This window comes from Saccostrea cucullata, unplaced genomic scaffold (genome assembly GCF_032062105.1).
Source record: "Saccostrea cucullata isolate Sc308-1 unplaced genomic scaffold, CSIRO_AGI_Scuc_v1 ctg10645, whole genome shotgun sequence".
Taxonomy (NCBI): domain Eukaryota; kingdom Metazoa; phylum Mollusca; class Bivalvia; order Ostreida; family Ostreidae; genus Saccostrea; species Saccostrea cuccullata.
The window spans coordinates 1-25233 of NW_026931775.1; the positions used below are offsets into that span (position 1 = coordinate 1).

The following is a 25233-nucleotide window of genomic DNA, read 5'->3' on the forward strand; positions in this document are numbered from 1 at the left end:
TTTCTTACCTCTAGACAAAAAAGAGTTCCACTGGGCCACTTAAATCCGCGAAAAAAATCCTTGAAAACGTTCTCGCGAGAAAATAATTTTGAAAAAATTCTCAACCCAAGTCTTGAGAATTATATTCAGCTAAGAATATTCTCAAATCGTTTTATGGCAGCGAATTTAAGAATATTTTTAACAGAGTAATTTTCAAGGCTTGAGTTGAAAATTTTTTTGAGAATTCTTAAAGGTTTATGGCGGTGTGGCCTGATGCACATATTTTCTCTCTGCACTTTATCGAATCTTGCATTTGTTTTAGGTTGACGATGTTTAAAATAAAAGACATACTCAAAATATTGTAATTTTATATTGTTCTAAGCACTTGAACTTTTAAATTGTTATTTCAATATATGACAGATAAACCTAATAACAATTCACTGTTATTAACACGTGCATGTGGTGCGTAAAATGTATGAACCATTCATGTGTTTTCTGGCATCCTAGCTATTTCCGCAAATAAATAACGTAAAACTCCTTCATTTTCAACTATGTTTACTAAAACTATTTTTCTTCAAAAGGTCTTCCAGAAAAAAAGATTTGCAATTAGTTAATTGTGATATAAATATGAATAATAATCCATTTGATGTTATTTATTCCCTTTTATTCATTACCGGTACTAACGAAATCAATATCTTACAGGAGTTGAAAATTTCAGTATTAATTTTGTGTAACTAAATGCAGTTGATCGGTTAGCTTTAAATAATAAGCAGTCAAGCGCTCAGCCTTGAAGACACATTTGTATAAAGACGATAAGATGTAAAACTATACCTAACGTCACATAACTTCCTGCTTTAAAACTTGTAAAATCTTACATGTTTATATTGGTGACCTCTGCCGACGAGATGTATGCATTCTAAGGTAAGATTAAAATGCATTTGTTTGAATAAATGATAAAATTTAATGTTGTAATTTTCAGATATAAAAAAATAATACAGTTTATTAATTTTAACATCTGATTTTTTTTTCACAATGAGTTAATTTCTAACCCAAAATACTGCCGACTTTATTTCAAACTAAATATTGCTTGACAAAAACAGTCTTAGTCTAAACCAAAGGACTCTCGACTTTATCTGAAACAGCAGTGTATTTGACAAAAAAATCTAAGGTTTGATGTAGTGTAGCAAACTAGAATCGAACTTTAGCCTTTTAATCTCAGCTGCAACACTAAGACAGTGGTGCATCTGATAATAATCTCTAAGGAAGAAATTAAATTTTAATTTCCCTTTATTTGTTATGTTTATTTAGAATTAATTCTACGCAAATAATATTTATTACCATTGTTATAATTTTTGCAGAATGAAGAAAATGTTCCTCTGTGCTTTCCAAGTCATCTTGTATGCAACGTGTTCTTGTGCATATTGTAAGAAAAAGGACATTTTATGTTAATCCATTTTTGCTTTAAAAAATAGTTTATTTATAGTCCCTTCGTAATCCATACAAATGCACATAGTTCATAACACTACATATTCACTGGATTTAAATAAAAGGCCAAATTTACCGGAGGATCAGTGCGCATGCAACGGCATTGTGACATGACATTTAAAACCACAAACAACGTTGTTTTAAAGAATGGCTGTAACGGCCGCAGCCAGTTATGATATCTAAGCAGAATAATGTTAGACAAACATTTCGTTGTATTAGTTGTAAATATTTGGACGTTTTTCACATTCAAAATTCGGAAAAGTAACCTTGTAGATTACAAACTGTTAACTGAAAAAAAAAAATTATTTATTTTTAGCGACGGATTGATTGATTGTTTCTTGTTTAACGTCCCTCTCAAGAATTTTTCACTTAGACGGAGACGCCACCACTTGCCGATGGAGAGCTGCAAAGTTTATATGTCCTCTGCTAGGCATTAAGGGCCATTAAGCAGGGGGATATTTTTCGTGCTAGCACCTACTCCGACACGGGACCTCGGTTTATACCGGTAGGTCTCATCCGAAGGACCGGTCTCCATGTTCCACAGTGGGATTCGAACCCGCCACGTAAGGATTGACTGCTTACTTCGCAACTCTAGAACAGACGTTCTAACCACTGCGCCACGCGGGCGACCTCAGCGACGGAAGTTCGCAAATGTCAACGGTGTCGTCATGCAGCCTTCAATGTCTGTATTTATTCACATTAGGATTATAAAAAAAACAGTAATAAACCTTTTTGGTGTTGAATATCTTTTGATATTCACCAGAAAAATATTTAAGACATGAGTTGAATAACTTCGCCTCGGTGAATATTGATATTTTTCTGGTGAATAACAAACCATATCAACACAAAATGAGACCATAATTGTATATTAACTCATAAGATAAAAATTATGCTAGCTCAGTTATTAACACCCAAGTAACATATACTGCAATAGAGAGAAAAATCCCTTTTTAAAGCTTAATTTTAGAATGTGACATAACTATTGCATATTAAAGACAGGAAGGCCAACCTGGTATTATAATGTGCAATTCTTTATTAGAAACGTTGATTAAATATATAATTAAAAAATTAAAGAACGAAAGAAGAAGCGTATTTTGACATCCGCATAAGTACATATATCACAATTACTTTAACAAATGTTATACTAGTACAGTGTGTTTCAGAAAACATGCAACCATTTACTTTCCTCACCATATTGATATGCACACAGGAACATGTGAAAAAGTTACATAAAATTATACTAAAAGGGCTAATGTTTTTGTCAATATCAAAAAATTAGAAAATAATTACCATTTTAATTAACTATGACGTCATATTTGACGTCACTGAAAAAAGCGAGTTCAACATATTTAATTCAATAAAATTCAATCATCAGGAATTTCGATACTGCTTTTAAAATCAGAGCATGTCAACAGTTCCTTTGAATACGGTAATGCACGAAAATAAGATTTACAGTTCAATGCAAAGAACTTACTAACAGCAATATAAAGTGGAAGTTGTATAAATCTGTTAAATTTTTAGCTAATGGAATGGTTAAAACTTGTTCGAAGAAAAAGGGGGGAAAGGAATTAAAAAATTAGAACATAAGTGGCATTGTTCCACAGACTCACATGAAATCCTTTTGTAAAATAACTGAGTTTGTGAACAAATTGAATGAGTAAAGTGTAGAACAGATGCTGAAATGCGTTTTGAATCTTAAACTCTGAGCTTGGTAGAACAAATGTTAGCAGGACCATTCAATTCTCTTTCAAATCCATTAAATTGGGCTCCACACTCACCTGACTTAACACCCATTGACCTTTATATGTGGGGATATTTAATAGTCAAAGTGTTTACCCCCTCCCCCCTCCTCCCCCAAAAACAACTCAAAAATAGTTTGAAAAATGAAACCTAATTCATTTCCAAGAGACTATTTGCAATGATAATGAGAACTTTCTTGCATCGGATAGATTTTATTCTTTCAGCAAAAGAGACGCCAACTAGAGCACATATTTTAACTAAGTGAAATTTTACAAGTTTCTTTTTTTTCTTTTGTAATTCATTATCTATTTGCCGTATTAACTTTATTTTAATAAGAATAAATCTTGAAGCTGTAGCTTTTAATTAGATATGCTGGTACATGGTATTGGTCAAAACACCAGTAAAATCTAATCAATCAAAATGATTGCTAGTTTTCTGAAACACCCTGTACTCAAAATTCTTATATAGAAAGCAATAAATTCAAGACGTAGTTGTCTTTTGTTTGCAGGGGAAAATATGCATATGTATAAAAATATGAATTTTAAAATGCATACTACTTAATAAAAGAAATGGATATTCATGTAGGTTAATTTCTTTTCACAGACAATTTAGCATTACGGAAACCTGCCTGACAGAAGAACAATTATTCACAATCCTTTACATGGGGAGCAGACAAGGCGGTGGATGGAAAGTATACAGATCGTGGAGCACTAGGTAACCAGTGTACAATGTCGGCAGACAGACAACAGACGGCAGAATGGAGAGTGGATTTACAGAGTGTGGTCAGCATTAGTTACATCAAAATCTTCTACAGGACGGATAATGTACCTAGTATGTTGAAACATGAACCTTCTCAGATATGAAGAAAACTATATATTTTTTATTATACCTCTATTGATAATACTCGAATTTGATTGGCTGGTAAGAAAACTTTAAAACACAACAATGACTCCAAATGGTACTGTTTACAGCAATACTGACCTAGGAATCATTGCACGTGGAATATAATGACCCGGTCATTATTTTTAATGACCGCTAAAAATGACCGCTTAATCAAAAATTCGTATTTGAGTGAAGTTAATGCATAAAATAATAATTATTCGAAAAAAACAACATGTTTTAAAATTGTGCATGGTCTGTTTTGCAATACCATACAGAATACGGTAAAATTTTATCGTTACAATATATCGTTAGAGTTATTCAGTTCAATAGAATGTAGAGGCGGCTCTTTAAAGAGTTGAATTCTGTGTTAGATTTTGACTGTGTAGAGGAAAAGTAATCGTTAGTTATAACAATGTATGTCGCTATCAACTTAATATTGTTTTAATCAGTAAATCATGATGCAAAAACGTACACAACTTGCAGACGTCAATGTAAAAACTTCACTATCCGGTCTGTAGCGTTCCCCGATCCCGATCAAAGAAAGAATTAATAACGGTTAAAGATTCATACTTTTCAATATATATCGGTTTAATAAAACAATCAATTACCCCTTGTGAGTTCAACATGGTGAAATAAGGACCCTCGACCTGGCCCACTCGATGACCTGCCTTGACCTCGGCCGCTACGCGGCCTCGGTCAGGTCAGGTCACCTCGTGGGCCAGGTCTCGGGTCCTTATTTCACCATGTTGACATCACAAGGGGTAATTAATTGTATATTAAAGGAATATAACTTGTATTAACATGTACATGAATAGAAAGAATGCCACCATTTCCAGACTTTAAAGTCTTCTCAATTTAATTTCATATAGCGTTAATAATAATCGAATTCCTGTAAACGATCCAGTTGTTCTGGTGATATATTTCCCAATTGTGTTTTATTAATATTGGTCAGAAAACAAAGTATATATACATTCTGTATCTTCACAAGAAAAAAACTCAAGGGATTCTATCTGTCTTAAATTAGTATATTATATGAACAACAATCAGGAGGAAAATAATTTCTGTAAAGTTTCATAAGTGTATGTTTTTCATTTTGCATACAGGCAGATCCTAATATTTGTTCTTTCGCTAAAGACGAAACTTTTACATTTCTTTTAGCACAACTGTTTTTGATTTACATACTGCTAGAGTGTCATATTCATGTACCTACTATGATATTAATTACCCGAATGCTATGTAAGTCTATAAGTAAGTTTATATTAAAACACTAGCCTTCAACTCATTTAATCAGTTGAACAATTCTAGGTCAATATCTAAAAGCATAGATTTCATTTTGTAACGGTATCTTATAGTATCATTCTGTTTTATTGTTACGTAATGTTTGTTTACATGTCATTGCTCCACGCGAGCAATGTCGTTACATAACTGACCCCGTTAAAAAAGATTGCTCCTCATGAGCAATGTATATTATATATATATATAGGCCGAGTAAAAGCTTAGGGGCGGTCAGTCTTATTAATTCTATTACGGGATATACATGTAGGAAAAAGTGCAGTCCGGCCAGTGATTTATTATGTGTGAAACTTGGATTTGTTTGTGATGTAAATAAACTGTAAATAATTTTATTTTGCGTTTCATTTAACCTAAAGCGTATGCTTTAGAGGTTGGAGAATTAAAGTCACACGGATTATTAATAAAACTGGAGTTATCTCACACTTGGATTATTTAAACAGAACCGTTTACCGCTCGACGGCGCTACAATTTATACATTTTTCCGTCTTTTTTGTAGGTCCCAGTGTTTACGTGACAAGATTTGCTGGGTTTTTTCTCTATGTGTCGAATACAACGTCCAAAGAAGACGGCCATCTGTGTTTTCATGAGATTCAGACCCTAATCGGTACACCTGTAGAGGACCAGAGGATTAACTGCTCTGTATATGGACGTTATGTCATCTACTATAACGAGCGTAATAATCCGAATGTAAATTATCCAAGTTACTACTCCAATTTTGCGTTCAATGAACTATGTGAACTGGAAGTTTACGGTAAAAATATGTATAATTCTACAAATACATTTTAAAATTTTTGTATTTAAAAAAAAATCTTGAAGATATAGTATAATTAAGTTTAACCAATAAAGAGGCTTATATGAAAAAAAAATTTGTTAAAACAGGATGCCCAGTTCTTGCTTATTTCGGACCAAATTGTAATCGATTGTGTCCAGAAAAATGTCGGGAGAAACAATGTGATGCAGTCACGGGTAACTGTGTGAAAGGCTGTTTACCAGGGTATCAGGGTGTACACTGTAATTATGGTAAGTTTACAACCTATTCATCATGTTCATACATGTATATCTTTGTTATCTTGTTAGGAAGACACTTTTTGTTGGGTTATTTACGATTTTAACTATAATTCAGCGGTATAATACTCTCTCATGACTTTTTCAGCGTCAATCTATTTTGATGCTTTTATCATCAGTTTTCTCTATTTACTGCTCTTTCAGCTCTACAAATCGCAGATCATTATTAAGCACTACTTATAACAAATAAATTGCTCTAGAAAAAAAGTTACTATTATTAAAAAAGAAAAGACGATTTCATTTAACATGTGGATTATTAATTAAAATACATTTGTAGATAGGTTCAGCTGTGTGTCTTTTAATATGAAATAGGAAACTACATAGATAAATTAATATTATTATTAATTTTCATAAGTGTAAAAGTGGTAGATTTTTAAAAACTTAAAATACATTTTTTTCAAAGGAAATTTAGCATTGGGTAAACAAGCTTGGCAGCAATACCCTTATTCAAATACCATCTGGGGAGCAGATAAAGCAGTTGATGGACTATATACTAATCGAGGAGCAGGGGGAAACCAGTGTACAGTATCGGCAGATAGACACCAGACTGCAGAACTGAGAGTGGATCTAGGGAGTGTCGTCAGCATCAGTTACATCAACATCTTCTACAGGACGGAAAATTCACACAGTTTTTGTACGTTGTCACTGATTTTCTATCTTTCACGTATATTACTACGTGGTATTTTCCATTACATTTATTGTGTTCAGTAGGTCTAAGGTTAAAAACCAAACCACGACTGACCTATGTAGATAAAAAAGGAAAGCAACCTTCGCTTACGTAATCGCTATGCATTTGAAATGGTCTTTCAGAAGAGCTAATGTAACAGCTTCTAGTCAACATTACCTTGAATTTTGATTTTCGCTTATGACGCTGCACTTCGTCGGCGTTTAACGCTTGTGAGACCAATATTAAAGACTAGCTTTAGCCTTTTGACCCCCTTTCCGTGTTATCGTATTTTTAATTCCATAGACTTCAACACAGTTTAAGCGGCATACATGTTTAATGTAGATATATACAAATAACGTAAGTTCCATTGGACAAAACCTTGTTTACAAATACGACTGAAAACTATTCCCTATCTTACTCCGTTGCGAGGGAATTAATTAAGATTATTAAGAACACGATTTTAATTATAATCTATGATTAAAAGTAAAAACAATTGATGTCAAAGTATACAAATATCTCATCGTTTATCTATGATATCACATTATTTTTTAATCAAAAGTTGCTTAAGGAGAAATTTTGAAAGTTTAGGGTTTTTCTGGAGATCATCTATTATTCGTTTTCTTTGCCTGCATTTTAATTCGCTTAATATATGTTTAAAAATTGAAGGAATTATGTTGGATATTATATGATAAAAACCTTTCCATTTTAAATTTTTTCCCCATCAACCGTTAAAAAATAATTTATGCAAAATAAAAAAAATGAACAATTCTACCTCTTTTTTCCCCCAAAATATCTAACATGCGAAAAAATGGATACACGGTATGATATTTAAATTCTTACAATCGAAAAAAAAATGAATTCCTGTACATATTGATGCTTTTACATCAACACAACTTTAGAATCCTTAGAAAGATCCACACGGGTTCCAGAAAAAATTCTCCCAACCATCTTATTTTAGTCCTCACTAAAATTCTGTTACTCAGGTACGTTACGGTTTCCCAGAAAAAAAAACCACGGTGTATTTTGTGCATTCTCTAAACTACAAATGTTAGCATCACGCAAACAATTTCCTTTTTGAGGAAGAGAGTGTCATAAATTTTTCCACTTTATTTCAATTTGCTGATAAATTGTCGAAAAGCTATTACAAAAAAAAAAAAAAAAACGTGTTTCGATCTACTTTCTTTAAAGACATCTTTAATGACCGATTTCGTTTAAAGATATTACTGATGAAAAAATGAAAGTATTGTCCAGTTCGGGGCGACATACGCTATTGTTTGCAATAGACATTTCCAGCGCCACGAGCTCGGACTTGGACTCTGTACTTCGATACATAAGTTTTTAAAAAGGGTTATAAAGCTATGTACTAAGTATTGTGTATCTGAACTAAAAAAAAGTAAAACACGAGATGAAACAAAGATTAAGATAATATTTGCTTTCTAAATTCAAAATAAAATCACCGATTTTGAACCCAAATGTCATATCTTAGTTTCTATAAGTATAAGTTAAATTGACTTTAAAATGTGTTTGATATGATATTTTAATCCGAGTCGGAAAAAATCGGTTATTTTTTTAATGTCGTATTTCTATGTAACGCGATTGATATAAATTGTGTTATTTACAGGTCTTATCTTTATATAACGTAACAAAACAGAGAAAGACCATTTTAATTTTGGTTAGTCTGAACTTATGACAAATACACCATATGTGACTTTAAATGCTACATATTACGTTGTTTTATCTTGGAAACAGTATTTTTGATGCTTGTAAATAAATCAAATTTTGACACGACCCCTAAAAATTTTGAAACAACTGTCAGAGTCAGTGCGCGAGTACGGTCTCGAGATCGCGAAATCTGGAAATGTCTAAAAGCAGACTTTCTAGTTATTATTAATTTCTTCTTCCTAATTTTTTTTCCTGCGAGTGATCTTGTAAAGTACTCATCAGACATAGGTACAACCTTTTTAGGTTCAGTAGGCATGTTATGTAGATTTGCGGAACGCAGGTCATTTTGCGCGCATGCGCTTGCAAGAGCGTGCAAGTGCAACACATGAAATTTCTTTTTTTATGAAATGTTTTGAAACTCATAATGTAAGGCTATATTAGGGTATATTAGTTGTACAGACAAGATTGCATGGTAAAACTAGCAAGATTTTACGCGCATGCACATACACTTTGCTCTGATTGGCTAAAACTAACATATTAATACATCTGTTTCTTTCGTTGAACATAGTAAAACATAATAGAAATCTACAGTTTGATGTTTCAGAACTATCAGGAAAGCACGTGCATGAACATGTGCTGCATTCTGAATTGGCTGAAACTTTCAATGTCTATAACTTTCTCGTTTTTCAGCAAATTGAAATTTAGAATATGAATAGATATAATGAATTCCAACATTGAGTTACTATCAAATTTGAATGCAAGGACAATCATACACGTGCACATGCGCAAAATGAATATTATACTCGAAAAATGGTAACATTTATATTTGTATTTATACTCTTTTTTTTGGTAAATAACGATATGTTAATCGATAAGCCAACATGCCATGACCATCTTGCACATGTATGAACGTGCGTGTGCGTGAAAAACGTTAAATGTTAAAGTTGATACCTCTGTAACTTTCTTTATTCTTAAATGAAATGTTTCGATACTGAACAAATAAAAAGGTCTTACAGAAATAAGGCATTTAAGGGATTTTGGGAGCGTTTAGGGAATATATGTAACGGCCCCCGTTACAATTTACACTAGTTATATTTTGTTTTAGATTTTAATCTTTTCTCTGGGCGATTCGCTGGATTTTTAGTCTACGTTTCTAATACTACGACAAAAGGCGATGGTAACCTTTGTTTCCATGAAATACAAGAAGAAAATGGCAGACCGTCATTGGACCAGAGGATTGACTGCTCTGTACATGGCCGTTACGTCATTTACTTCAACGAGAGGAGACCGGGTATAACGTACCCAAGTTACTACTCGTCTTATGCCTTCAGTGGACTTTGTGAATTAGAAGTGTACGGTAAGGTGATAAAAAATATTGTTCAGTAAACTATGAAAACTTCAACTATATTAGTTCAATTTCACTTTTAAATTCCCAATAATATTTGGGAGCAGAGCCTTTTGATAAGTTTTAAAATCCCTCTTGTCAAACAGGGTGTCTCGATGCAGGATTTTTCGGACAAAATTGCGAACAGTTATGCCCAGAAAATTGCCAGGAACAGAGATGCCACATCACTACAGGAGAATGTCTGGGCTGTGTACCTGGCTATAAAGGTCTTCAGTGTAGTCAAGGTGATTTAATATGTTAACTATTTCTAATGTTTTATTGAAAATTGTCAAAACAAAAACCCATCATGATTTATATTTATAGTCATCCATGTCTGATGAATACACATTATTAGAATGTACAAAAGAATTGAACATATTTTGTTTTTAATCTAACGTTTTAGTATACCGGTATCCTTTAAATAATATAGTATAATATGTGATGCAAAAAAAAATAATAACATTTAAAAATATGAGTTTTTTTTTATAAATGGAAAGTGTAAAGAAAGGAATTGTGCACTTGTAATATATATGCTCTTCCATGGAATTCAGTGTCCCCTTTTGTAATTTAAATGGTATTTTGATGTAACTTAGATCAGTCCTGAAATACACTGAACCAAACTTCTAAGTTTTCACCTAAGATGTTTAAAGTTATTTAAAACAAATGCTTACGATGAATAATTTCCTTACTTCATGGTTAATGATGCATTTTTTTGTTGATGTTGTGTACATTTCATGCAAGTATCTCGTCAAACTAAAAGTAAAGTACCAGGGACATGATGCAAAATTTACTACAAAGTAAAAATTCACAAACAATAATCTCTTAAGTAAGACCACCACTGGCTCTGATTACTGAAAGACATTCTTCTCTCATGGATACCATGTATCTTTGAATAGGATGTTGACATATCTCTGCCATACATATTGCATGGATCTTTCTTACTGTTGAAATTATGTTGGGGGGGGGGGTGATCCCTTTGTACGTCCAGAATTTGTTCAATGGAATTCAGATTTCGGGATTTGCAAGGCTAATTCATCAACACATAATGCATTTTGCTTAACACTTACGTCCTCCTTTGGGTCTTTACATGTTATTGTACATCTTTAAGTATGATTAAGATCATTTGATATTTTGGACTACCACAAGCACTAATGTTTTGCCATTTTCTTGAATTTGCTGATTTTATAGATTTTTCAAGTGGTTCAGGATCATATAATTATCTCATAACCTAGTTATGAGTTGAACGGCACCAAACGAAGATCTAAATTACTTCCGGTTTGGTTAAATTTTGACCAAAGCTTTTCAAATTTTGATAAGATGGCGATAAAAATGACGCACAAACTTTATAAAAATGTGTTAAAATGGATTTTTATACTGATTGTTAATTTTTTAATTAACAACTTTAATTAACAACTAAATACTATAATAAAGTGATTAATCATGTGGAAAGGATGATCCAGTTTTCAACATTCCAAAGACTCTCTCTTTCTCCTTCCTCGATGGTCAATGTTTTTTAAGTTAAAAATTATAAATGTGAATACAAATAACCTGCCCCAAAGATATTGGTTTCAGTCGGCAATAATTGATTTTTTTTTCGACAATTATTGAGAAGACTCTCTGGTTATATATGTAATAATTTGGAAATATTCTCGGGGATAGCCCTGTCTCAAGGGAACTGAAATCTTGTTAACTCCCTCAGTTGTATACCTTTAAACTGTTTTAAAATAAATAAAACAAATGTAAAATGTAGACGATTGAGAAAGCGTGATTTCAAAACAGAGATTGGCTCAAGGAACTAACTGTCGGGGATAAGTCCATTCACAAATTTCATCAATGTAAAATCTAGAGGATCATGAATAACCGGGAATTAGCTTTCGAAGTAGGGATAAGCTCACTTGACTAATGCATGGGGATTAGTACATTCATAAGGATTTCTAGGGAATAAGTCATATCTAACGATATAATGTTATATAGGGAAAATCAGTAGGGGTATAATAAAATAAAATTATTTGAAAATATCATGTCGTTCTATCATGTACTTAAAAAAATACATTTATTAGAGTGAACACTTTTACGTTATGTTAATTGTATTTGAATATAAATATGCAACCTAGAAGTATTTTTTAAATTAAGCTTCCTCTGAAAAGTAATTTGTAAATAATTTGCTAACCCAACTGTCTTTCTTGGAAATTGATGCAACCATTCTTAATTGTTTTGACTAATACACAAAAAAAGTCAATAGAAAATTTATGAATAGGCTAACTTGATATTCTTACCATTAGCACTTTGATAATTTTTTTTAAAGTAGCTATTTACAAGTAAGGACGAATTCCTTAATGCTTGTATTTTAGAGAGATGTAGGATTCTTTTTAAAAACAAAAATAGAAAAATACACCCTAAACATTTTTCACTGGAAAAAGTACTAAAATTTACTTGATTAGCGACTAAAAATTGTTACAAATACGAATGCTATTTTTTTCATTTTGAAAGTCAATACAAATATTGCTTCATTTTGAGACTGTATATTCTGAGAAAAAAGCTTGACTGCACTATTATAAGTATTTTTTGGTATTATTTAAGAAATAAGGTATCATTTTTTGAGTTTTATTGAGATGTAAAACGGGTTGGTCACGTGATCAAATCCCATAAAGCCCGAAGGGCTTTATGGAAGATTTGATCATGTGCCAACCCGTTTTACATCTCAATAAAACTCGAAAAATGATACCTTATTACTTATATTTACATTTGTGACATTCATACTTTATATTTGCCTGATTGTTACTTTTAACGTGTGAAATGCAGTTAATTTTTTCAAACCCAACGGCATGTATGTAATCAACTAAACGTGCGTCGACCCTTTATGACGTCACAGAGAAATTACGTCGAACGTTTATCCAAACGCACATCTATGACCTCTTGACCCCATACCTGTATTTACACAGTTATAAAAACGCTTGCCTTCAGTAGTGTTATATAAAGGAAAACATTTGCAAATGTAAATATTTATTTTTCAGAATGTGATACGCAAACGTACGGACTTGAGTGCTCAGGAAGCTGTGGTTACTGCAATAACGGAGAAACTTGTGATCATGTAAACGGAACATGTCTTAAGGGTTGTAATGAGGGGTATAAGGGAGATAAATGTGAGACTAGTAAGTCGCTCATGATTTAGTATAATTATATATACATTAATTTTTACAGATATTTTCCTTATATTAATTATGTATTCTGAGCTTACGCGTTATGTGATGGAATCCTCTTTTTCATATAAATTGTACCATGTGCAATTATGCATCTATATTTACAAATAAGGTTTACAATGCCCGATCGTGAAAAGCAAACCTTATCTCAAAGTTATAATCATTGCTTTTTCAGCCAAATTGTAAAATTTTCATAATGTAATGATATTTTTTTTCTGACATACTGTGCGTTTCTCAGTACAATAAAAAATCTCTTAAAGAATATCTGAATAAGAAAAGAAAAATTGCTTAAATGCTGTAATTTTTTAAAACATTCTACAGCCTGTCAGCCGGGAACCTACGGAAAGAACTGTGTACATGTCTGTAGCGTTACCTGTGGAGTGACCAGCAGATGTGACAGATTTACTGGGAAATGTGAGGGAGGATGTCAGCCCGGATGGAAAGGAGATAAATGCGATCAAAGTATGTGTTTGAATTCCATTTTCTTAAGCAGGTTGGGGGAAACGTAAATTCCGAAATTACGAGCGTTGATCCAAAAGTAATGTCACAGTGTCCATATCTTTTATACTTGCCATTATATTATCAAATATAATATACCAAAAGATGCACAAATAAAAATTTAATTAAATTTTAATTTTTCATTCAATAATGTTAAATTGAATTTATTTTATAGATGTTTAAATCATATAAGATAGGGGGTGTCACCGCGTCAAAACCGAATGTCACAAATTAAAGTGTACTTTTTTAATATAAAAAAGACAATCACTTAAAAAGCATCCTTTAGAAGCGCCTAAACGCAAAAACTTTAGAAGATAAAAAAATTACATCATTTTCTAGTCTTAAATTTTATATTATTTGACATCACTGCTTTTTTTTTTTATGAAAAACATCGTTGATGTATTCCGGTGCATCGAAAAAATGAAATGTCAAAATGGACAAAAAAGCCAAAACAAACTGTAATGCATTTTTGCTTCAAAATAAAGAAATCGCCAGTAGAGAAAGTTACGTTGATTCACCAGACTTTCGGAGGAAAGAATGTAAATAAGAGACTTGTTTAGATGGTTTCAGCAATTTTTGGTGGGTGATGGGTCATTAAATGCCCAGCAGATGACAAAAAAATCTAAAAATGGGAATGTTCAATGGTGTGTGACGTTTTCAAAAAAAAAAAAACGGATAGAGCAATACGTGAAATTTAAAGTTAGTCATTTACTACTGTTCAATGAATTTTGACAGAATTAATTATGGAAAGCGTGAATGTACGATGGGTACTAAGGGTAAGAAAGTGAAATTTGTGAACGTGTTCATGGATATCAAATCTCAAATATTTTTTAATGGAACGAAGGGAAGCGTTTAAGTGTAAGATGTCGCGTATCCGTCATATGACGACATTATTTAGGTGCGGCGACTATCATAATCGCACCTTGTATATAATCCGATATTTTAAAAAGTATAAGTCATGTTGATTTGAAATAAATGTAGCTTTCATCATTTATGATTTGTTGTTTTACGTCGACGGATAGCGATTTTATCAAAGTTGTGACATTACTTTTGGATCAGCCCTAGTAAGATGGGATTCCTTATATATTCATACGTATTTACTTTCAATTTTATGAAGAGGTCACGGTAGCCTAGTGGTAGAGCGTTCGTGTCGTGATCGGGAGGCCAGGGTTCGATTCTCGTTCACGGCGCCGCGTCAAACCAAAGACTTAACATAGGTAGTGACCGTTTCTTCGCCAAGCGCTCGTCACTGGAAGTGAAAGTCACGGGTCTTACGGATATGACCTTAAAAACGTCGCTCACGTGTCACAGTTAGGGTTGGCACGATAAAGAACCCTCACTGCTTAATGGCCCTGAGTGCGGAGTATAGTTCTAAATTTGAAGCCCTTCAACGGCAAACGGTGACGTCTCCATATGAGTGAAAAATTCTTGAGTGGGGCGTAAAACAATATACAATAAATCAATCAATCAATCGATTTTGTCAAATGCTTGCTGTTTAATGCATAAGACACAGTTGGTATATAAATATGGGAGATAAGAACTACGAACGATAGTATTGTTCTTCCGCCTACATCTAAGTCAAAAATGTGTAATGTCTCAACATATCACATTGTGATAAAGAGAGAAACTTGCCACAAAGCCAATTTCTTATTAGAAAGAAAGTTTTTGTTGAAATTAATTTAATTTCATATTATGTAAGTCACCAAGCATGTTTTTAGAATGTAACAGCAGAGAGTATGGAGTTAACTGCAGTCAGGTTTGTGGTTATTGTCTTGATGATGATCAGTGTAACCACATCAACGGGGAATGTTCAGGTGGATGTTCTACAGGATATAAAGGACAACTCTGCAAAACTGGTAAGATTTCAATACATTTAGTAAAATACAATGTAAATTTACTTATCTGGTCATTGGTTATTTGCAAAATTATTTGTGAAAACATTCTGAATGCACACACAGGTACTCTGAAGTTTACATAAAAAAGATGCGTCAGATTGACGATATTTATTTAGTTTTTGGAGTCTAGGTCTTCAGACAATCTATTGGAATCCCAATGGGTATCAATTGGGCTCTGTTATAAGCACACCTATATTTGTATTCATATGGATAAAGCAGAATTCATGCAAAGTCTTATGCGTGAAAAGAAGAAAACACTTGCTGTGGCCTTCAACTCGACATTTAGATATATCGACGACGTTGTGTCAATTTATAATGATACATTGTAATGTCAAATCCTACGTCGATACGGAGTTTATATATCTCAGTTGATTCGATACGCAAGAGCATGCTCTACGAATGAAAATTTTTTAAAAGGATATAAATTATTGACAAATAAATTTATGAAACAGGAATATCAGCAGTCTCCATTAAAGTCATTATTTCGTTAGTTCTTTAATCGATAAAATGACACTATCAACAAACACAATTTATCATTGAGTAAATGTTGTTTGTCCATTACAAATTTACATTTGCAAATATCTTTCTAAGATGAACCTATTGAAGAGAAAATACGTTCAAATCTGTGTGAATTTCATTTTGGGGTAAGAGATAATAGCGCGACTGGATCACAGAGCGATGTGATATTTTGACCAAACAACTTCTAGGTCATTGCACGTCACTACATAACAATACGTTTGACCGTTCCTGTAATAAATACAATTTAACTCGAAATGTATTCGTTTCAAATGTAAATATAAGTAATAAACAATGTTAAAAATGTTCACTGATCCCACTTCTGATGTTTCGGAGGTCCGTGTTAGCTCTGCTCCTATTTTGTATTGTTTTATGGACTTCGCTATTGAATACCTTTCGTTATTTCCATATCCCTCATATACACTTTTGAAAATTTGAAATCACAAGACTTTACAAAAATCAACAGCTTAAAAACTTACGACTTTTCAACTTAATACTCAACAATTCCCCACGACAAATTAAAATCCAGGCTTTTTGATATCATTGACAGCTGCTTCTTCAATAAAAATAAAACTCGTAAATTTACTTACCTCGTCATTGGTCATTTGCAAAATTTTTTTTGTTAAAACAGATTCTGATTGCACACATAAGTACTCTGAAGTTGACATCAAGATGATGCTTGAGTTTCTGATAGACAATATCTATGTGGTTTTTGGAGACAAGGTTTTCCAACAATCTATTGGAATTCCCATGGGTACAAATTGCGCTCCGTTATTAGCAGAATTTATGCAAAATCGTATGCGTGAAAAGAAGAAAACACTTGCTGTGGCCTTCAACTCGACATTCAGATATATCGACGACGTATTGTCAATTAATAGTGATAATTTCCATTCCTACGTCAATATGATATATCCTGGTGAGCTTCAGATAAAAGATACCACCGAGTCCGACACTTCTGTTTATATTTGGATAATTTACTTGAAAAAGACACTAATGGTAATCTAACAACAAAGGTAATCTAACAACCAAGTTTTGTGATAAACGTGATGACTTTAACTTTTCTATCGTCAACTTCCCTTACTTATGCAGCTATATACCTTCATCACCTGCATACGGAGTATATATATCTCAGTTGATTCGATACGCAAGAATATGCTCTACGTATGAACAATTTCTTAAACGAGGTAAATTATTGACAAGCAAGGTGATGAAACAAGAATATTAGCAGTCTCGAATGAAGTTCTATGGTCGATACAATGACCTTGTCAGCAAATACAATTTATCATTGAGTCAAATGCTGACTGACGTATTTCATACCAATTGTTAGTCCATTATTTATACACTAAATTGACGACGGATTTTTTCCGTTATTTCCTGATCATGACAACGAGCACACGGCGGATGTGACCGGTCGGCAGGGGATGCTCACTCCTCCATGGCGCCTGATCCCACCTCTGATGTTTCGGAGGTCCGTGTTTGCTCTGCTCTGATTTTGTATATTGTTTAATGGACTTTGAGATTGAATACTGTTCGTTATCTCCATATCGTTCTCTCTTCCACATAAAAGCAATTGAAATAAAATGTCATATACACAAACGCGTCATTTTTCTTTATTATTTAAAGTGCAGATTGAGGCAGCATATACTGAAAAAATTAGGCCTGGCTGCGTTATTAAACTTTGGTTTCAATTGATTTTAGTGTGTGGTATGCAAACATACGGACCTGAGTGCTCAGAAAACTGTGGTAACTGTAGTGACGGAGTAACTTGTCACCATATTAACGGCACCTGTCTGAACGGTTGTAATGAGGGGGTTAATGGAGATAAATGTAATACAAGTAAGTCGCTCTTTTTTATACATAAATTTCTCAGAGTCTTTTTTCTTTAATTAAATTAAGTATTTTGAGCTTACACGTTTTGTGAATAAATCTTCTTCTTACATATAAATTGGTAACTGATCTCGTATGTATCTATACATGCATAATAAAAAATAAGGTTTATAATGCCCGAGTAGCAAAAAAAAAGGAATTTTAAAAATATATATGTTTATATGAGAAGTTGAATCATTGACGTTTACCAAACTTTCAAAAGGTGATTTGCCAAGGATGGTGTAATCTTCTCTCAAAGTTAAAATCATTGATTTTTAAGCCGAATTGTAAAATTTTTATTGTGTTATAATTTTGTACTAAGCGGAATGTTTTAAGCATAATTCAAAATCGGTAAAATTATATCTGAGTTAAAAAAAAAATCTGCTTATATGCGGTATTTTTAAACATTTTACAGCCTGTCAGCCGGGTACCTACGGAAAGAACTGTGTACATGTCTGTAGCGTTACTTGTGGAGTGACCAGCAGATGTGACAGATTTTCTGGAAAGTGTGAGAGAGGATGTCAGCCCGGATGGAAGGGAGACCAATGCGATCAAAGTATGTGTTTATATACCATTTTTCTCAACAGGTTTGAGGGAAACGTAAATTGCGAAAGAATGGATTTCCGCTCTATATTCATAAGTATTTTTTCCTCTATTTAATCAAATAAAATGGTCGCCTGCGTGTTGCAGTGGTTAATGCGTCTGCTCTAAAGTCGCAAATAAGGACGTGTTCCTTTCGTCGCGGGTTAGAATCCACTGTGGGATGAATCCTTCGAATGAGACAATATGAAATGCCGGGCATAAAAAGATCCCCTCCCCCTGTTCAATGGCCTTGAGTATAGGACAAAATGAATAGCTATGCACAGGCAAGTGGTGGCGTCTCCGTATGAGTGAAAAATTCTCGCTCGAAAGGGACGTTAAACATTATAAAAACAAACAAACAAATTAAATTCTTGCTTATGCGCAAGTCACAGTGGGTATATATATTGGAAATAATTTGCACCCTAAAATGTAATGGATTTTCTAAACGTTGTTTTAAAACTAAAGTTTCATTTTTTGTAGCAAGAGGAGATTCTTTCTCTCTCATTCAACGTGATCTTTACGTTATTTTTCCTTGCCGAGGATCCTTTTTTTTCATTGACGTGTAAACATTATTTGTGTCCAATATCTCATAATTTCACAATGTGAATAAAAGAAAACAACTTGCCAAAAAAAAAATTCTGAAAGAATATCTTGTTGAAATTGTTATCATTTAAATTTGTGAATATTTTTACATATGACAGTTTGTGCAAGTCACCAAACCTGTATTTTAAGAATGTAATAATAGAAAGTATGGTGTTAACTGAGTCAAGTTTGTGGTCACGTGACCGACCCACTTCAATTCCCATTGAAGTTTATAAACTTGTTATTTATTTCTTAAATGTGTACATTGGAAGAATGAAACATGCTTCAGGTCTTACGCACACGTAAGAAAGTGCTTTGATATAATAATTATGTTTTATAAATTAATTATAGTGAAAATTATGTCTTTAAAGATGGGTTATACCTCACTAAATTTGAAATACCAAAACACTACGGAATATTTAAAAATTGCTCGAAGTGGGTGTTACACAGCTGAAAGACGATAATGGCCAGTTAAATACTGAACTGTTTGTCAAAGGGATCATTTAAGTTTCTCAATTATAGAATGCCTTTATTTATTAAGAAATGTTGTAAAGAATACCTGTATATGATGTTAATCTCTCTCGCCTGTCTCATTTAGTACGATCATTTAAAAAAAAATCAAGATACTACATGTAACAAATACAAGGAAGTGACAAAGACAAAAAACAAAACAGACAAAAAAGTCAACCATAATACTGAAATACAGAATACTGAAATCATTTTTAGCTCACCTGAGCCGAAGGCTCAAGTGAGCTTTTCTGATCACATTTTGTCCGGCGTCCGTCTGTCTGTCTGTAAACTTTTCAATTTTCGACTTCTTCTCAAGAACCGCTGGGCCAATTTCAATCAAACTTGCCACAAAGAATCCTTGGGTAAAGAAAATTCAATTTTATTCAAATGAAGGGCCACGCCCTCGTTCAAGGGGAGATAATTGGCAATTAATAAAAATTTGGTGGCATGTTTTAAAAATCTTCTTCTCAAGATCCACTGTGCCAGGAAAGATGAAACTTATGGGGAAACATCCTCAGGTAGTTTAGATGCAAGTTTTTTTTTTTCAAATCATGACCCCCAGGGATAGGGCGGGGCCAAAATGGCTGACCAAAGTTTTAAATAGAAATATATAGGAAAAATCATTAAAAATCTTCTTCTCAAGAATAGCAAATCCATAATTGATTATATTTATATGGAAGCATTCTCATGCAGTTTGAATTCAAGTTTGTTCAAATCATAACCCCCGGGGGTAGGGCGGGGCCACAATGGCCGACTAAAGTTTTACTTAGAAATATATAGGAAAATTCTGTAAAAATCTTCTCCTCAAGAATAGCAAATCCATAATTTATCATATTTATATGGAAGCATCCTCAGGTGGTGTAGATTCAAATTTATTTAAATCATTACCCCCGGGGGAAGGGCGGAGCCACAATGGCTGACCAAAGTTTTACCTAGAAATAGTTAAGAAAATTCTTTAAAAATCTTCTTCTCAAGAATAGCAAAGCCATAATTGATATAATTAATATGGAAGCATTCTCAGGTAGTGTAGATTCAAGTTTGTTTAAATCATGTCCCCCGGGTTTGGGGTAGGGGGCACAATGGCTGACCAAAGTTTTACATAGAAATAGGAAAATTCTCTAAAAATCGCCTTCTCAAGAGTAGCAAAGCCATGATTGGTCATGGGACTACTTTTGGATTTAAATTTTTCAAAAATAAACTAATTTCTGCTTTTTCCTAGCCACAGTGCTCAGGTGAGAGATGTGGCCCATGGGCCTCTTGTTTTGCTTTCAATATAATAATGCTTATATCAGTAAAAGATTGCAATGTGCATTCATATGCTACAACTTTAATGTATATAAAGCTCTTATACAGAGCTAATTGTGCCATGTACATATCACGTACTTTTAACATATGTGACTTCACATACATTAAACGTGAAAAAAGCACAACGTACATAAAACGTACGTTTTCACTCGTATGAATACCATGTGTGTCATGTATGTTTAACGTACGTACCACACATTACACATACGTTGCACAAGTACGTTATCCATATGTTTCTCATAGGAATAACGTACGTGCAACGTGTGTGTAAGATATGTTTCTCATAACACGTGCTTAATATGTTTGTTATATGTGTTGGTTAATTATTTGCACTGCTCACATGATAAATGTATACGTTTGTCAAACCATGGCTAAACACTTGTTTAGAACATTTTTCACACATTGTAAATATGGAAGCAACAAAATATTTGCAATTTAAATATTCAATTCATGCATTTGACATAACTTCTCCCAAAGGCTCCCTTTCTTTCATCTGTTGAATGATCCAATTTTTAGTTATCCTTCACCTCACATTTCCTGATCCTCATTGCTCTAAAAGTAATATCACAACAAAAGACATATTCAGATTTAAGTCAATTTTAATGTCTAGTATGTTAACATCAATTCATTCTTCTCCAGATCTCTTTTATCTCTAAAAGAAAACAATTTTATGCATAATTTTTTTCTAGAACATTATTTTTATCCACATATTAATCCTGGTTGATTTCCTGTAGAACCTAAAAATAAATGCTAAATAACTATACTTTTTGGAGTACTGTAGACGTACCTTTTTTCATAATTCCGCGGAATCTCAATTTCTGTTTAATCCGCGGGTAGAGAATTAAAAGGATTTCTTAGACTAAAAAACTGTGACCGCTTACATAGCGTTAATTAATACCACGCGGAAAAGTACCTTTACAGTGTTCATAACCTTGATCTTTCAAACTATTTTTAGCTCACCTGAACCGAAGGCTCAAGTGACCTTGTCTGATCACATTTTGTCCGTCGTCCTTCCGTCCGTCCGTCTGTCTGTCCGTCTGTAAACTTTTCACATTTTCGACTTCTTCTTAAGAACCACTGGGCCAATTTTGACCAAACTTGGTACAAAGTATCCTTGGGTAAAGGGGAATTTAAATTGTTAAAATGAAGGGACATATTCCCTCGCAAGGCAAGGGGAGATAATCAAGAAAAGACAAAAATAAGGTGGGGTCATTAAAAATCTTCTTAAAAACCACTTGACCAGAAAAAGCTTAAACTTATGCGAAAGCATCCTAGGGTAGTGTAGATTTTTAATTATTCAAATCATGACCCCCGGGGGAAGGGCGGGGTCACAATGGGGAATCAAAGTTTTACATAGAAATATATAGGAAAAAATAATTAAAAATCTTCTTCTCAAGAACCACTGGGCCAGAAAAGCTGAAACTTATGTGAAAGCATCCTGGTATAGTGTTGATTCTAAATTGTGCAAATCACGACCCCCGGGGGAAGGGCGGGGCCACAATGGGGAATAAAAGTTTTACATAGAAATATTTAGGAAAAATCTTTGAAAATCTTCTCAAGAACCACTGGGCCAGAAAAGCTGAAACGTGGAAGGATCATGGGGTAGTGTAGATTTCAAAATGTCTATATTATGATCAGTGGGGTAGGGTGGGGATGCATTATGTATTACAAGGGAGAAATCTGGTAAAAAACAGAATGTTCAAAGCTTCTCAGGTGAGAAATGTGGCCCATGGGCCTCTTGTTTCACTATACCCTGAAATATCTACCTTGTAATTCTCCACTAAAAAAATTAAATAGCATTGTTTTGTGGGTTTTATAATTATGAGCAGGACAAGATTTTTCCATATTTGACCATAGCATCTTTATTAAAGGTCCAGAGCGACCTACTTATTGTGTGCGACACATCGTCTACCCAAGAAGTATCAGTTGTCAAAGTTTGATAATCCTAGGCTTAATAGTTTTCAAGTTATGAGGACGACACGAATGGACAGACGGACGGACATGAGGCCTATAACATAATACGTCCCGTGTTAAGACGGGCGTATAAAACACACCTCTTAGTTTACATGCAACAAACAGTCATAAAGTAATTAAATAATTGTTGATTTTGTGCTTTCTTCGCCGTATGCTAGGCACTTGCAGACTTTAGACTTATTCCGCCTAACCTGAAAGGCGTATTCCGCTTTACTTACAGTAGATCTAGACGTACTGTATTCCGCCTAACCTGTAAGGCGTATTCCGTCTAATGGTTAGGGGGATTTTGCATTAATGTTAACATAATTTACATGTACTTATCACAGTGTATCAACTATTGTTGTTTCAGACTTTTAAAAATAATTTAAAAAAAAAAATGAAATTATACAAATTATAAATAATTTATTTTAAGCTCTTTAAAATTCAATGACTACAAAAAATGTTTACATTTGAAAATGTCAGCCTTGCCTTCACATGAAATTTAAAACATAAAATATTGTACCAAAACTTGAATTTTTTCATACATGTACGTAAAATTTGTCACAGTTGAATTAACAATTAAAAAAGAGAGCCAAAACCATTGTTTAAAAGTCAATTCAACAAAACAAATAGCAGTCGATTTACCACTGGTTGAATATTTTCACAAAATTCTTTTTATCTGTAAGGAAATAATGTGTCATTTTTATTGTTTTCCTTCCTAAATTATCTGGTATAACCTATAGCTATTCCTTCCATGATTCCAACTTTCATTTGCCATTCTTCACACACCGCATGATGAAGTCTGTAAAGGAAATTGAAAATGTAGATCTAACCTAAATGAATACACTCATATACATGTATGTTTTGGAATGTAAATGGTGACTTACAGATCTCAAAACCTGACTCCTGATCCAAACTGACCATAAAACTAATTATGAATTGTCGTTATGTATCACTTCAAACTATTTATGACTTTTCTCGTTAATCATTCCAGTGCCATGCTACATCGGTTTCGAGCAACTTTCTGATAGGTTTATTCTTAGTATACACACTTTGAATAAACTTTCCCAAAGAAGATGGGGGATAAGGCGGGCGAAGTGCCTATAGTGCGACAGATAAGAAGTGAAAATTTTAATCTCAATTGTATCTTAATTTTATTTAATATTTCATCTAATATTTAAGAATACTTAACATAGAATCTCTACAATTTACAAAAAATCACTTTAAGACTGAAAATATTTGCCTATACACACACTAAAAAGAACGAAAATGATTATTTCTCATACTTTAACAATTTTTTTTTATATGAGTTGGTCTTTCCTCCTCTAAAAGTTTAGATACATAAAAATACTTTAATTTCTAATCGTTTAACGGCGATTATTGATCCCCTCGCAAAAGAGATTAAGAGGGTATAGAGACGTGTTTGTACCACTTCGTCATTATGCGTACTTTACATCGAAATCAATTTAAATCGTTGTCTTAAAAAGTCTTTTCTACAAAACATGGCATTAAAATATCAAAAGTATAATTCCTGTGTAGTGCGGACCCGCTGAAAAAGAAGAACTTTTGTCTATGTCTTTGCTGCTTACTTCTACTTCTAGTTTTTCTTTACATGTCCTATACGAAGATAAAGAAAAAAAGATGGGTCTATGTATAAATCCAGTTCTCAAAAACATGTCACCGACTCTCAGAATGTGACAAAAGAATGCACTCAGTCCTGTCGCCACTGCTTAAACAATGAATAATGTCATCATATCAACGGTAGTTGTAAAGGATATAAGTGACCGGGTTGGATAACTATTAATTTCCTATCACTTTGTATTAATTTGGACAAAAATAGAGATTTTAACTACTTGTACACTTCAGTCTTAGAATGTGACGGGGGAATGTATGGTATTAACTGTACTCAGTCCTGTGGTCACTGCTTAAACAATGAACAGTGTCATCACATCAACGGTAGTTGTTTACACGGGTGTTCTCCTGGATACAAGGGGCCGGGCTGCATAACAAGTAATTTATCATTAATCCATATTTCTTTTGACAGAGATTTTCAATATTTAATCACTCGTATTACCACTTACATACACCGCAATGAATTACTAAAACTTATATGTATATATAAATTTTGCAATTTTTTAAGAAGAAAAATATTCAATAACAGAAACTTGT

At 33.2% G+C, this 25233-nt stretch overlaps 1 protein-coding gene across 2 annotated transcripts in view; it reads left to right on the top strand.

Annotated features, from left to right (window-relative positions):
- The first annotated feature begins 820 nt into the window (after positions 1-820).
- LOC134233514 (multiple epidermal growth factor-like domains protein 10) overlaps positions 821-25233 on the top strand; it is a 30063-nt gene continuing 5650 nt past the window's right edge. Inside the window, exons 1-12 of one of the 2 annotated variants that reach the window (XM_062715487.1) lie at positions 842-900; positions 1338-1402; positions 3808-4035; positions 5876-6130; positions 6259-6399; positions 6848-7078; positions 9879-10130; positions 10265-10402; positions 13172-13309; positions 13679-13819; positions 15574-15711; positions 24937-25074. In XM_062715487.1, coding sequence (XP_062571471.1) covers positions 3933-4035; positions 5876-6130; positions 6259-6399; positions 6848-7078; positions 9879-10130; positions 10265-10402; positions 13172-13309; positions 13679-13819; positions 15574-15711; positions 24937-25074 — 1675 coding nt within the window. In that variant the 5' untranslated portion in view covers positions 842-900; positions 1338-1402; positions 3808-3932. Of the gene's footprint in view, positions 901-1337; positions 1403-3807; positions 4036-5875; positions 6131-6258; positions 6400-6847; positions 7079-9878; positions 10131-10264; positions 10403-13171; positions 13310-13678; positions 13820-15573; positions 15712-24936; positions 25075-25233 lie in introns of both variants that reach the window. The other variant, XM_062715488.1, reaches the window with a different exon arrangement.